At 35.3% G+C, this 16,260-nt stretch overlaps 1 protein-coding gene across 6 annotated transcripts in view; it reads left to right on the top strand.

The window, feature by feature from the left end:
* Positions 1 to 8,343: 8,343 nt before the first annotated feature.
* The window catches only part of foxi2 (forkhead box I2), a 49,852-nt gene continuing 41,935 nt past the window's right edge, over positions 8,344 to 16,260 (top strand). For 3 of the 6 annotated variants that reach the window (XM_048204158.1, XM_048204161.1, XM_048204160.1), the window contains exon 1: positions 8,347 to 8,644. Coding sequence is in view for 2 of the 6 variants with exons in the window: in XM_048204160.1 (XP_048060117.1) it covers positions 8,624 to 8,644 (21 nt within the window). In the remaining 4 variants the exon portion in view is untranslated. Of the gene's footprint in view, positions 8,645 to 16,260 lie in introns of all 6 variants that reach the window. The other 3 variants (XM_048204155.1, XM_048204156.1, XM_048204157.1) reach the window with 2 other exon arrangements.

Consider the following 16,260-nt stretch of genomic DNA (forward strand, 5'->3'; position numbering starts at 1 on the left):
ACGATTAGTACCTAAAAATAATTTCTTTTTGAAGCACTTGACAGGCAAATTCCCATGTCCGTAATCATGTTTTCTTAACTTCATTTTGAAATAATATATTTCTAAATTATCCATTTAGAGTATTGGTTTAAATAATCATTTACTTATTATCTTTGACATAAAATACAATTTAGTGGGTAAAACAATTAAATAAGTTTATGTGCCTCAAACTCCAGTCCACCCTGTTACATTCATGCCATTTGCCATTTACAATCTTAAATGTATGCCCTAAATCACATGCTATAATTGACATCATTTCCTTGGGGGGAAAGCAAATCCAAGAACAAAGTAAGAATAAACTTTTGTCTTTTTTCCTAATTTTTAGAAGATTTATACAGTAATAGCATAACATATCCACCCTGTTGTGTCAATATGTACTGGACATGGAATTTAAAAAAAAAAAAAAAAAATAGATGTTAAACTTTCTGCTTTTGTTCTTTCCTTCATTAGCTTAAAATGGCCACCCTGTTAAGGTCCCCTCTGTTACAATTTGCATTGTGAAAATGTCATGTAACAGGGTGGTGAAACTTGAAATATTTTGTCAGGATTATTAAATTACACAAGCCTGAGCTTTCCCAGTGTGTTTAAGATCGACAGACATTTTCTCCCTCTGACCATACAATTTTTTTTTTTAAGTAGCAACAAACCTGCTCAGTCCAAAATCCACCAAACTGTAGAAATGACCCATTTCACACTTTCATTCATCAAATTTGCTGAGTATGGCACTGATATATGTAAATGTAGGCTTTCATAATGTGCTCATGATTGTGATTTCACAACATTTTTGCAGTTTAGCCTGGGTGACCTGAGAAGAACGTTTTGCATTGGAATGTCTAGATAGTACTGTAAACTCTTGTATGTTACAAAGAGCAAAGAAAATCCTGTTTTCCATGATGTTCGGTCTTTAACGTTCTTTAAAATGTCTCTTATAGTTAAACAACAAATCCCTACACTGAATACTGAGCATATTTTCATAATCTCCTTCTGGTTCATGTACCCCTCCATTCTCATTCACCGCTTTATATGGCTGTACAATTTGCGGTGACAGAAACAAACATCTACAGCCATCAATAACTCAGCTCTTCCTGAAAAGTCCACATATTCTGTGACAGAAGTATTTCAATCAAATTCCAGAGGCCAAGTAGTAATTACCCAGCATTCCGTGGCATTTTGTGGTTGGCCAGCAAGTTAGCGTCCCTCCAATTAGTGCCTCTCCTGTTCCTCGGTGCCGTTCAGAGCAATTCAAGGTTTAGCTGGAGGAGTGGACGCACAAACACAGTGCTGTGGTGCGCAGTGGTATGTGTGTGTGTGCATGTGTTTGTGTGTTTCAGCACTTCTCTGACTTTACAAGCTTTACCACAACCTTGGAGCACCCACAACAACAGCTCTTATGGCCCCTATAAAGATCCTCTTGCATTTTACCCTGCAAACCCACCGAAAGTGCTCATTCCAGTAAACACTAAAGGTAACATCTATATGAAAATGTTTTAAACACACTACCAGTCAACTTGACAATTTCTCTGACTGTATTTATCTATTGATGAAATTGGGATGTTCTCCAAGAACTTTAACCTTAATAGTTGTGGACTATAGTATATATTAGGGGTGTAATGGTACATGTATTCACCCTGAACCCTCACGGTACGGACGTCACGGTTCAGTGCATACAGTCAGATCAGGCTATTCACACACCAATCCAGAAGGGGGCGTGCGTGGTAATGCAACATTGTTTGCTAACCGCCACAACAGGAAAAAGCACAGAAGAAGAAGAAAAGACGATCTATGCATAGAAATGTTTACATGTAATCTCTAAACCAGTGTTTCAAACACGGAAAGACATCAATAAAACAGCTTGAGAATAATATCTCACATAGCATAACATTTACCTCAGGCACGTCATTTAGTGTCCAAAGCATGTTCATTCACTAGAGAAATGAACTCTAGAGGGGAGCATTTCACTAAATATATGCACTATATTAGCTTATATATTCATTATATATCATGTTTATGTACCTTTACACCCCTAATATATATATATATATATATATATAGTTTAAATTTTGACACTCATCACAAATACTTGTTTGTGATTTTCTAAAATAATGCAGGCCTCAAGTGCTAGACAGGATCTGTCATGGTGAGCAAGCTAAATTAACATTCATTGTCACAGCTAAAGAACATGATGCATTTGCAGCTCTTTCTTAATGTGTTCTTTTAAATTTTCATCTCTATTTTTGCATAAGGTAAGTGGGTATGTGGAAGTGTTGCATTCTAGCCAAAGAATTTGACGTCTCATTCCTGTGTAATGAGTTTAAACATGGTCTGTTGCCTGACCTTTGACCAGACACAGGCCTAATCCTCTGACCCAGAGTCACACATCTCCACACAGACTTCTCTCATCCAGATCATCTCTGACAGAAAGGAGCGGCGACATCTCTGGAGGTCCCCGAGTCTTGACTTTTGACCTTTTTGGCTTAAACCCTGATTTACAGTCACAGCTCAGCCCTCATGACTGACCCCTAAACCCTGAGCCCTCATAAAGAGAGAGTAGAGAGTTTGAACTGTTCAGTTTCAGCTACGCAGGTTCATTGCTTGCCACACAGAGAAAAAAAAAAAAAGATTTTTACATTGCTGCCGTCTCCTGTATGATTCAGCTCAGAGTACAACATTCACTGAATATGTGCGACCTCGTTCAGCCAAAACTAAGAATGCAGAAATGCAAACTAGAGACCTGCGGCTGGCTTTCTCTTGCCATGCTTTGGGGGGTTGGGCAAAGGAATCACGGATTGACTGAGGTGGAGATGTGCCAGACGGGCAGATGTTGGCTAAAGGGGTTCAGCAACGGAAATCCCCCTTATCCAAGCCAGTGTGCCAACCTGCGGCCTCGCTACCGATGAAATACACACCCACTGCTACATACTCCCAAATAAATCACTGCATGAGTGCATCTTACTAACTGCCATTATTTAATGATTCCTAAACTCTTTGAATGCTTTGTGTTTAAAGCATGGTAAATGTGCTGAGGTCTCAAAGACATGAAGCTTATTTGTGTTCTTAATTTTTTCAAAAATACATAAAGACTTAAATACACTTTAAATTAAATCATTGAAATCAAAACTTTATTTGCTAACACTTGATTTTACAGTGCCCTTGTTACACGTTACATGTAGTTAATATACACGAATAACTATAAATTATGCATAATTACATGCAACTAACCCTAATCCTAACCTTATGGTATGTGGATGTAGTTAGTTAATATTACTCTGTACTTAAATGCATAATTACTCTAAAATAAAAATAAATGTAACCCATTATTAAGTAGTTTGACATAATCATTTTATTATTATTATTATTTATAAAAAAATATTATTTTAACTTCATTACTTTTAAATATTTGCAATACAATCATACAAAAAATATAATTCATGCACACAGTAACTTAAATACACCTTAAATTCTTGAAAACAAGACTTAATTAAATCAATTAAATCATATTATTATTATTAAAGAGATTATCTTAATTGATTATCTTAAAACTAGTTCAGCACCTTTGAATATTTGAAAAATGCCAAAGCAAAATCATGTGTTTTGACCAACATGCAGAAAAACACACACACACACGCACGCACGCACGCGCACACACACACACACACACACACACACACACACACACACACACACACATACATATATATATATATATATATATATATATATATATATATATATATATATATATATATATATATATATATATATATATATATATATATATATATATATGGGTCATTGTCGAATAAGGTTTTAAGTAAGTGAAATAAAATAAAATAAGTGTAAAAAACATAATGGAGATATAATTAATTTAGAAGTTTTATTATGTGTTAACAATTAGATTATGTGGTTTTTATAATCGATTAACACTGCTTTTGTTATTTTTTACAAGATGGACAAAATCTGTCACCAAAAAGTCATTTGGTTTAACCAAAAAAGACACATTTGGTTATACTGAATGATGATATTTTCAAACAATGCTAACAGACTGATATCTAGCTAGCTAGCTAGTTAACTTGGACAATCAAACATTTTAGATTTAGTACAAGTTTTTAAAATATTACAACATTTTCCATGTTTTATAGCGGTTGTACCGAATGACCTGATGTTTCGGGACATGCGTATGAGCAAGTGAAAACATGCATTTTTCAAATAGTTAAAGGAGAGTTAGTTACTTTTCTTCATGACCATGTGGTCCTTTGCAGGTGTCTGAATGATGTCACATCATATCACATGATACTGACCACATGACTTGATCCACAATGGTCCCTTTATATTGGTTACTCCGAGTGACATCAGTGAAATTCATGTTTCCGGACATTCTTTCTCATAACAAAGCAATGACTTCTACACATAATTTTAATTTGTTGATATATGATGTTATAAAATCATGCCAGAATAAAAAACATATAAATGTATTATATTTTAAGATATTTTAATCATAAATGAAATGGCTATATTGGCCTTTAGACGGTTAAACTGAATGACCTTTTGACACTTCAAAATATTTAAAATACATTTATATTAGCAAAATATATTTAAAACCTTTTGGATTCATTAAAAGAGATCTATTTATACTACCTTACATACTTTGCATGTCATATCTTTGTTTTTTATTATTATTAAGGCCTTTGGACCAAAAAAAAATATATATATAAAAGTATATATATAAAAGTATATATACAAAAAAAAAAAAAAAAAAAAAAAAATATATATATATATATATATATATATATATATATATATATATATATATATATATATATTAGTAACTCCTCTATAGTCCATATGGATAAAGGAAACCATCCTTATCATATAATTATGCGCTTATAGAAAACACATTAGCATGTTATATAATTCAGCTACTTAAAGTAATTATTGTAATCTATTTCAAAGCATTTGTCCAATAGCAAAGGGAATGAGTTGTGAATGTCTGTGTGTGTGTGTGTTTGTGAGTGTGTGTGGTTTTATAGATGTCAGAATGATGCATCATCCATCCCCCCACTAAAAAGTCTCCACAGATAGAAAGACAGCCAGTGAAGCCACACACACTCTCACACACACACACACACACACACTCTCCTACATATGTACACACAAGAGCACATATGAAGGAGTTTTATTTCCCTTTTTTCTCTAGCCTTTCATCACATTCTCCATATGTAACTAATTCAAAGTATCATCTCTGTGCAGTTTCTCTCTCACTTTCTCTCACTCTGTCCCTCTGAAGTGGAAAATCTGAAGTAATTGCTTTCTGAATTAAAGAGTGAAGTCTGAGAGAAATACAAGCCGTCATTTATTTTTGCTTTCTCTCTCTTCCGCTCAAGTACAGAGAGAGGATTGTGTGAATGTGCGTCCGTCTGACTGCGCCGCTGGATGTACCCCGCTCGCACTCTTACCTCAGAATAAACGTTTCTGCATGTGTGTGCGTCGCGGAAATCTCACCCTTTTGCCCTGAAATCATCATTCACACACATACAGTAAGCACACACACACACACACACATATGCGGCTGGAGGCGATGGAGCTCTCCAGGTCCTCGCTGGCAGCTCAGAACAGAAAACTCGTTTGGAAACATGTAATTGGATGGCTTGTGGATGACTGTCGAGGAAACGATTGTGTGGGAGCGTAATTGAGCAGACGGCGTTCTGTATCGCTACGGCTGACACAACAAGGCCTTAAGTTCAGGGAACTAACTTGACCTGCGCCTCCAGGGACCAATCATATCTCTGAATAAGAAAGATACTGCAGTGCAGTCAGAGAGAGAGAGAGTTAGATGGAGAATGATTATATATCCAGATGATGCTGATTCTTGAGACGAGGGGCATTTCTCATATGCGATAATATTTTAAAGTAAAATGAGTAAGGTATAATGTTATATCCAAGTTAAAGGATTAGTTCACTTCAGAATTCAAATTTCCTGATAATTTACTCACCCCCCATGTCATCCAAGATGTTCATGTCTTTCTTTCTTCAGTCTCAAATTAAGGTTTTTGAGGAAAATATTCCAGGATTTTTCTCCATATAGTGGACTTCAATGGGGTACAACAGGTTGCAGTTTCAGTGCAGCTTCAAAGAGCTCTACACGATCCCAGCCGAGGAATAAGGGTGTTATCTAGCGAAACGATCGCTCATTTTCTAAAAAATAAAAAAAATATCCTTTTTAACCACAAATGCTCATCTTGCACTAGCTCTGCGATGCGCCACGCATTACTTAATGACGTTGGAAAGGTCACGCGTGACGTAAGCAGAAGTACCGCCTCCAACTTCAAAATCGTACAACATCGTTGTTTTACCTTTTTTTTTTTTTTTTGGTAAAGGCCGTTTGACTTAGTCTTAAGGTCATTGCACACTGAGTCCGAAATTCGCATGCGAAATTTTCGCACGTTAAAAAATAAATTCGACCTCACGTTATGTCAATCGCATTTGCACACTGCCTCCGAAACTTTCGTCCGTCAAAAAAATATTCGGATCAGGTTCGATTTTCTGCGTTTTTCGCATCCGTGGCACGCATTTTGAGAGACGTTTTGACAATTCAGAGCCACCGTACGCGAATGCAAAATCCAGAATGCCATCTGACAAGTTGATGTCTTCTACAGCACAAAACAGCAGCACTGAATGACAAACAACGTGAGGAATACAAAGAGACCGAATATAAAGACATAATGTGCCAGTAGTAAAGCATCAAACTGAGCGAGAGACATCCTGAAGTAAACTTTGAAACGCTCGGATAATCCCGCAGCTCCTTGATGAGGTGAATTCTCCTTTCTCTCTATGCAATCTCGGGATTGAATGGACCCAATATTTCCTCTTTCTTTTTCTCTTTTTAGAAGAGAGGAGACAACTAATCGTGCTCACTGCTTGGAGACTTCATTTTGTATTGTTTTGCGATTTTTTTCGCAACGCATTCACAATACGCATCGGACTCAGTGTGCAAGGTCTCTGTGCGTGACGAATTTTTAGGATTGCGAATACGAAAAAACGCATGCGAAAATTTCGGACTCAGTGTGCAAAGGCCTTTAGTCTGTACGTTCGCTCTGTAGACACTGGATTGGTACTTCCGCCTACGTCACGACCTTTCCAACATGATTTCGTTATGCATCGCAGAGCAGTGCAAGATGAGCATTTGTGGTTAAAAAGTATAATTTTTTTTTTTTTTTAAGAGAACGACTGATCATTTCCCAAGACAAGACCCTTATTCCTCGTCTGGGATTGTGTAGAGCCCTTTGAAGCTGCAATTTGGACCTTCAACCCCTTGTACCCCAGTGAAGTCCACTATATGGAGAAAAATCCTGGAATGTTTTTCTCAAAAACCGTAATTTCTTTTCAACTGATAAATAAAGACATGAACATATTATTGGATGACATGGGGGTGAGTAAATTATCAGGAAATTTGAATTCTGAAGTGAACTAATCCTTTAATTTCAGTCTGTTCCTCACATAAAACCGTAGTATGGCTTCAAAGACTTGTAATATAGAGTATGAGTCATAGGGATCTTTTTATGATACTATGATGTTTTCTGTTTTGTGTCCTTTTTGAAGCCTGAAACTTCAGTCCTCATTCGTTGTAAATGCACAGAGTTCTTCAAAAATCCATTTGATGGTATATAAGCTTTCACATACTTCACTTGTAATACCAGGCTGTAATTTTTATTTGAAAATCAATGAAAATGTACACTATCACTGAAAAGTTTGGGGTCAGTTAGATTTTTGTAAGAAGTCTATTATGCTCACCAAGGCTACATTTATTTTAACAAAAATACAGTAAAATAATGTTACAATTTTAAATAACTGTTTTCTATTTTAATTTATTTTAAAATATTATTTATTCCTGTGATGGTAAAGCTGTATTTTCAGCATCATTACTCCAGTCTTCAGTGTCACATGATCTTTCAGAAATCATTCTGATATGCTGATTTGCTGCTCAAGAAACATTTCTTTTTATGATCAATAATAAAAACAGTTGTCACTTAATATTTTTATGGAAACTGTGATACATTTTTTGTAATATTACTCATGCCTTTACTAGCAATTTAATGCTTCCTTGACAAATAAAAACAAATTTCTTGCTAAGGTACTTAAAATTAACAACATTTAAATAATGAGTCATATCATCATTTTTTTCCCTCTAAAATGTGTTTTTGTTTTACCCTGATTCACTAAGGTAAGCCTCTTATTTGTGTTTACAGTTTAGACGTGTCGGGGTGGTTTTCGCGGGAAATTCCATACACGCGTCACTCACCCGTGCGCGTCTCGTCATATCCGTAAATAGGGAAAAGATGTTCCGGCTACTTTGACGCTTGAATGGTGTGAGAGTGGAGTATGCTAGTTGTCACAACGAATGAAAAAGGATGACATGGAGCAGCGAAATCTCAAACCTCCCTGAAAATCACCCGTTTAAAAATGCTGAACAGAGAAGAGTCTGCTGGCAAAAAGAGATTTCGTCAGAGTTCGTTATAAACCGAAAATCAACATTGGCTTGGCTGTTTGGAGTTGGAGGGCTTTGAAATGCTGTAAAAGCGACGCGGAGATGGCGTTTATTATTCAACAGGTGAGTAAGGTCTTTTATTGAACAGATAAATTGACATATGTAGCTCTCTAACAGAATTCATTGTAAATGGTCATTGTGAAGGGATATTTTATTATGGTTGTTGTAGCGCTGTGACGTAATTTATTTTCAAGGAAGTACCGTGTCTTAATGGGTAAACTTACAGTAACCTCTTCAGCTAGTCAGCTTAAGATCCTTTCCATCGAAACTGGTTATATCTTTTAAGCTTGTTAGGAATTTAATTTAATTTAATAATCTCTCTCTCTCTCTCTCTCTCTCTCTCTCTTTCTCTTTTTTTGTTATGAGAGAGAACCATATTCATCCGCATAGTCACGCAGAGCCGAAGCACAACCAAAACAACATTTTTTTCCCCACAAAATGCATGCAGTTTTGTTTTTTTTAAACCGCTTAAAGGGCCAAGAGTTACATAAAAATAGAAAAATCTTACTGATTGCAAACTTGTTAATGGTAGTGTACTTTTAAAAAAGTCCATATGTATTCCACTTGGGTTTAAATGACATATGGGTGATGATTTTTGATGAATTTTAATCGTTTAAGTGTTACTTTCAATAACTTTTCAATTACTTTTCAATAAATAGTAGTAAAATGTTACCTGATTGGTTGCTTTTCATAATGAGTACTGCTGTATATGAGTCATTCCACGAAACCGGTACGATTTGGACTTACACATTTTTAGATTTTTTTAACCAAAATGTATTACTTTTCTGAACACCCCACAACATTAATGACATATTTAACTTCCAGAAAAACATATTTTCCCATCTCAGGCATCAAATCCCTATTATTATTGGTCATTATTTTAAGTTATGGAGACTGTGGGAGCTCTCTGAATATTATTATAAAATGTATTTGTGATAAAATCAACATTTTCCTATTAATCAGATCACACTAATTCAGTAATTGCAAATATAAAAGTTACATAAAATCTCACACTTTTGCTATACTAAAGCCTGAAATGGGCACTTTTTGTAACAGCAACCGGAATTTGAACTAAAATCAATATTCTTATGGTTGCTCTGAACATTTCAGACAGAATTCAACTAACTTTAAATTACTTTTTCATAAACTTAACAAAAAAACAAAAAAATGTAGGTGTGACGGGGTTGTGATTTTTATTTTATTTTTTTTTTGCCCAAATTGGCCACTGCTCTAAATCTAGTGAATAAATGGAGAGCGCATGACATGCATGATATTAAGAAATCATGAATAATGTTGAAATAACAAAGATAATTTTCAGAAGTAATAGTTTTCTATGTTTAATTGAGTCGTTAAGCTTGACAAACACAATTTCACCACATAATTTAGTTATAATTATTGGTGGTAACTGAAGACTATAATGTCGCTTCCTATTAATGATGTCACATAAGTATCAGTTCATTATCTTTAATGGGGGGAGGATGGTTTGTGTAACGGGGTTAAGGGGTTACTGAGGTACAGAGCTAAATGTGATTTTAATGAATAATCATGAATTTACTTAGAAAAAAAACATTAGCAGCAAAAAGCACAGATGGATATTTATGGGAATGGCAAAATGAATGGACTTTTTTCTCATTTTATTATTCATATCCCAAGTACACTTTCATAGAAGGCCTTGAGTGACATGACAAAATAGGTGGTGTCAACTGAAAAAAAACAAAATAATTTCTAATATGAAGATAAAATGTATGTCATGTTTTTAAACATTATTAAAGGAGACATTTCAATGAATACAAAAAGCTTTTAAAAATATATTTTGGTGACCCAATAGATAAAATACACTGAAAAAGGTCAGAGGGACTCAAATCGTACCGGTTTTGTGGAATTACTCATACTTTTAAAGGTGCCCAAGAATGCTTTTTCACAAGATGTAATATAAGTCTAAGGTGTCTCCTGAATGTGTCTGTGAAGTTTCAGCTCAAAATACCCCATAGATTTTTTTAAATTAATTTTTTTAACTGCCTATTTTGGGGCATCATTAACAATGCACTGATTTACACTCGGCGCCGCCCCCTTAAATCGCGTGCTCCCTGCCACATGAGCTGTCGACTATATTACAGCACATTTACAAAGTTCACACAGCTAATATAACCCTCAAATGGATCTTTACAAGATGTTCGTCATGCATGCTTCGAATTATGTGAGTAAAGTATTTATTTGGATGTTAAAGTTTTATTCTGAGTGAATTTGAGGCTGTCCTCCGTGGCTAACGGCTAATGCTACACTGTTGGAGAGATTTATAAAGAATGAAGTTGTGTTTATGCATTATACAGACTGCAAGTGTTTAAATAATGAAAATAGCGACGGTTCTTGTCTCCGTGAATACAGTAAGAAACGATGGTAACTTTAACCTCATTTAACAGTACATTAGCAACATGCTAATGAAACATTTAGAAAGACAATTTACAAATATCACTAAAAATATCATGTTATCATGGATCATGTCAGTTATTATTGCTCCATCTACCATTTTTCGCTGTTGTTCTTGCTTACCTAGTCTGATGATTCGGCTGTGCACAGATCCAGACGTTAATACTGGCTGCCCTTGTGTAATCCCTTTCATAATGTTGGGAACATGGGCTGGCATTATGCAAATATTGGGGCGTACACCCCGACTGTTACGTAACAGTCGGTGTTATGTTGAGATTCGCCTGTTCTTCGGAGGTCGTTTAAACAAATGAGATTTATATAAGAAGGAGGAAACAATGGGGTTTGAGACTCACTGTATGTCATTTCCATGTACTGAACTCTTGTTATTTAACTATGCCAAGATAAATTCGATTTTTGAATCTAGGGCACCTTTGATAGTATGTCACAATGTGACATTTATATTAGACACAGACTTGCATCACATTTCTGGTACGCATTTAATCATTTCTTGCATTCATTATGAATCAAACCCATGATCTTGGTGTTGCCAGCACTGTATCCTCCACTATTTGAACTCAGCTGGCACACACATCCATACAACAAGACAACTGCCACCTCTTTGCCTTTCATCCTTTACTCAGCTACTAACTTAAAAATGATTTGTTATGTTCAGAAAATATATACATTTGTTATTTTAAAAAAGAATAATACGGTAAGGCCATATAAACTATCCCATTCTATGGCACAAAAAGGAAGTTGCTGGGAAATGAAATTGATGGCCTGCTACACTTGCGGTAAAATCGCATTCGCCTCTGCTTGTGTCCAGCTGGTCAGCATGTGGTGAGAGACATACGAAACGCTCGCTTCTAATCTGGGCATCTCAACACAAACACCACAAGATGAGTCCAAAACTGCTCTGGTTTCATGTTGCTTCCGTTTCCTTGCAAACTTACCATGGACCAGAAAGAAAGGCCTTAACAACAGCGCACACAAACCACAATTACAATCTAGGAGATCTTCATAGTCAGGATGCAGAAACAAAGTCAGTTTTGTGCAGTGGTTAGGAAAGAAAGAGAAAGACAGAGAGAAAGAGGAAGGATGGGATGATGAGGACAGATTTTTAAAGTGATTAGGAGATCATTCCGGTCTTATCTTGACCTGTCACATCACACAAGTGAGTGATGTAGTGCTTGGCCATGTCCATATGTCAGCGAGAGGGATCCCTTCTCTTATCAGCTCTATCTTCAAACAGCATGTGGTGTGTGCTTGTGTGCTTTTTGAAAGAGTGTGTGTGTGTGTGTGTCATTTCATCATGCAGTCCTTGTGCTTGTATGATAACACACTCACTGCCAGGGTTCATGCTGTTTGGAGTTATTGTGTGTCATTGTGTGTTTAATGATGCAGCGAAAATCAGTCTTTAATCAGAGTTAATAGCTATTGAAATCTTGAACACTGGTCTGAAAACTGACAAAACTGGTGTTTTTACACACATCTGATGGTTTAATTTGAGGGTATTAGCATACTTTCTTTACACTAAAAATAAGAAAGTATACTTTTTATGTACTTCTCAGAAATATACTTAAAATTACACTTAAAATACTTGACTTAAACTGACAGAAAAGTCAGTATACTATAGCTTATACTTGTACTCACTTAAAAGTAGGCTATTCTAAGTATACTTGGCTTGTAGTTGTTTACTCTTTTGATTGATTAGCCTATTAAATACTTTTTTCCACATAGTTTTACATACTGTCTTATAAAATTAAGTTGTGCCTGTGTCCAAATATATATGGACCTTACTGTATATAGACTAGTGATTTCCGGTAAGATGTTTTTGACAGAAGTCTCTTGCGCTTACCAACACAAAACTCATTTGATCAAAAATACAGTAAAAACAGTAATACTGTGAATATACAATTTAAAATAATTATTTTCTAATTTAATTTATTTTAAAATGTAATTTATTCCTTTGATCAAAGCTGAATTTTCGGCATAATTACTCCAGGCTTCAGTGTCACATGATCCTTCAGAAATCATTCTAATATGCTGATTTGCCGCTCAAGAAACATTTCTGATTATTATCAATGTTGAAAACAGTTGTGCTGCTTAAAGGTGCTAAAGAGGATGTTTTGTTTTATACATTTTTGCAATATTACTTGAAACTGTCTTTACTAACTGATAAAAGACTATTTATTAGGTGCACTGAAAGTAATAATATTAATATACATCATCTGTGCACGAGGTAGGGCCTTAAAAACATCAGCCAATCGTTTACGCGATCATCGTGTAAACGATTGGCCCTCTGGCTTGTCAATCACTGCCGTGACATTCCTTGTGAGAGACGTGCGCGGATTGGCCCTCTGGCTTGTCAATCTCTGCCGTGACGTTCCTTGTGAGAGACGTGCGCGGATTTGCCGTCTGGCTTGTCAATCACTGCCATGACGTTCCTTGTGAGAGACGAGCACGGCTGCGCGCTCCAGTAACTTTCCACACTCCACAGGCGCCGCATGCAATGTTTTTGTCAGGAGACAGGAGTAACAACTGCAGATTATGAGTTACCTGCGGTGAGTCCGACATAATGAATCCAAAAAACACGACACAGCGAATGCCGGTGGTAAACACTCGTGTTCCAATACGAGTGTTTACGAGTTTTGGGAGGTGTTCCTTTGAAGTGAGCTGTGAAGGAGGGGGGCTGTTCTTACGCATGCGCTCATTTGAAAAACTCAGTAACAGACTTTGGATTCTCAGTCGACGAAAAAATCCTCTCTATCACCTTTAATATTTTTGTGGAAAACGTGATGCTTTTTTTTTTTTTTAAGGATTCTTAGATAAATAGAAAGTTCACAACAACATTTATTTTACATATAAAACTTTTGTAATTTTATTTACTTACAATTTTATATTGTAAAATTATTTACTGTAATTTTTGATCAATTTAATGTATCCTTGCTGAATAAAATTTAATAATTTATTTGAAAAACATCTCACTGACTGAACCCACATTTTTGAACAGTAGTGTAGTGTATATTACTAAAAAAAAAATCCATTAGGGCTCCAAGTATGAAATTACATACAGGTGAGTTAGCTGTAAATGAATGATTTTGGGTGAACTTTAATCTTTTAGCACATTACTTTCAAGCAAAATTTAATGCATTTGAAATGAAAATGTGCATGGAGAGAGATTAATTAATTAATTTACTCCAAACAATCCTTATTGGACGGATGGATGGATGAATGAATGGGTAGATATAGATAGAAAGAATTGTTTAAAACCATATTTACATTGGATGGATGGATGGATGGATGGATGGGTAGATATAGATAGAAAGAATGGTATTTAAAACCATATTACATTAGATGATGGATGGATATAAATAGAAATAGAAAGAAAGGTGTTTAAAACCATTCTACATTAGATGGATGGATGGATGGATTTATTGATTTCTGCAGCATGGATTTAAATGCTGAATGGTGTTTAAAACCATACTTACATTAGATGGATGGATGGTTGGATGGATATAGATAGAGATAGAAAGAATGGTATTTGGATGGATTTCTGCAGCATGGATTTAAATGCAGAATGGTGTTTAAAACCATATTTACATTGGATGGATGGATGGATGGATGGATGGTAGATATAGATAAAGATAGAAAGAATGGTGTTTAAAACCATATTTATATTGGATGGATGGGTGGATGGATGGATTTCTGCAGCATGGATTTAAATGCAGAATGGTGTTTAAAACCATATTTACGATGGATGGATGGATGGATGGATGGATGGATGGATATAGATAAAGGTAGAAAGAATGGTGTTTAAAACCATATTTACATTGGATGGATGGATAGATGATATATGGATGGATGGATGGATGGATGGTATATATAGATAAAGATAGAAAGAATGGTGTTTAAAACCATATTTACATTGGGTGGATGGTGGATGGATGGATGGATATAGATAAAGGTAGAAAGAATGGTGTTTAAAACCATATTTACATTGGATGGATGGATGGATGGTATATATAGATAAAGATAGAAAGAATGGTGTTTAAAACCAGATTTACATTGGGTGGATGGTGGATGGATGGATGGATGGATGGATGGATGGATGGATATAGATAAAGGTAGAAAGAATGGTGTTTAAAACCATATTTACATTGGATGGATGGATGGATGGTATATATAGATAAAGATAGAAAGAATGGTGTTTAAAACCATATTTACATTGGATGGATGGATGGATGGATGGATATAGATAAAGGTAGAAAGAATGGTGTTTAAAACCATATTTACATTGGATGGATGGATGGATGGTATATATAGATAAAGATAGAAAGAATGGTGTTTAAAACCATATTTACATTGGATGGATGGATGGATGGATGGATATAGATAAAGGTAGAAAGAATGGTGTTTAAAACCATATTTACATTGGATGGATGGATGGATGGTATATATAGATAAAGATAGAAAGAATGGTGTTTAAAACCATATTTACATTGGATGGATGGATGGATGGTATATATAGATAAAGGTAGAAAGAATGGTGTTTAAAACCATATTTACATTGGATGGATGGATGGATGGATGGATATAGATAAAGGTAGAAAGAATGGTGTTTAAAACCATATTTACATTGGATGGATGGATGGATGGTATATATAGATAAAGATAGAAAGAATGGTGTTTAAAACCATATTTACATTGGATGGATGGATGGATGGATGGATATAGATAAAGATAGAAAGAATGGTGTTTAAAACCATATTTACATTGGATGGATGGATGGATGGTATATATAGATAAAGATAGAAAGAATGGTGTTTAAAACCATATTTACATTGGGTGGATGGATGGATGGATGGATGGATGGATGGATGGATGGATGGATATAGATAAAGATAGAAAGAATGGTGTTTAAAACCATATTTACATTGGATGGATGGATGGATGGATGGATGGATATATGGATGGATGGATGGATGGAAGATATAGATAAAGATAGAAAGAATGGTGTTTAACACCATATTTATATTGGATGGATGGGTGGATGGATGAATGAATGGATTTCTGCAGCATGGATTTAAATGCAGAATGGTGTTTAAAACCATATTTACATTGGATGTATGGATGGATATATGGATGGATGGATGGATGGTAGATATAGATAAAGATAGAAAGAATGGTGTTTAAAACCATATTTACATTGGATGGATGGATGGATGGATGGATGGATTTCTGCAGCATGG

This window comes from Megalobrama amblycephala, linkage group LG10 (genome assembly GCF_018812025.1).
Source record: "Megalobrama amblycephala isolate DHTTF-2021 linkage group LG10, ASM1881202v1, whole genome shotgun sequence".
In the NCBI taxonomy this organism is placed as follows: Eukaryota; Metazoa; Chordata; class Actinopteri; order Cypriniformes; family Xenocyprididae; genus Megalobrama; species Megalobrama amblycephala.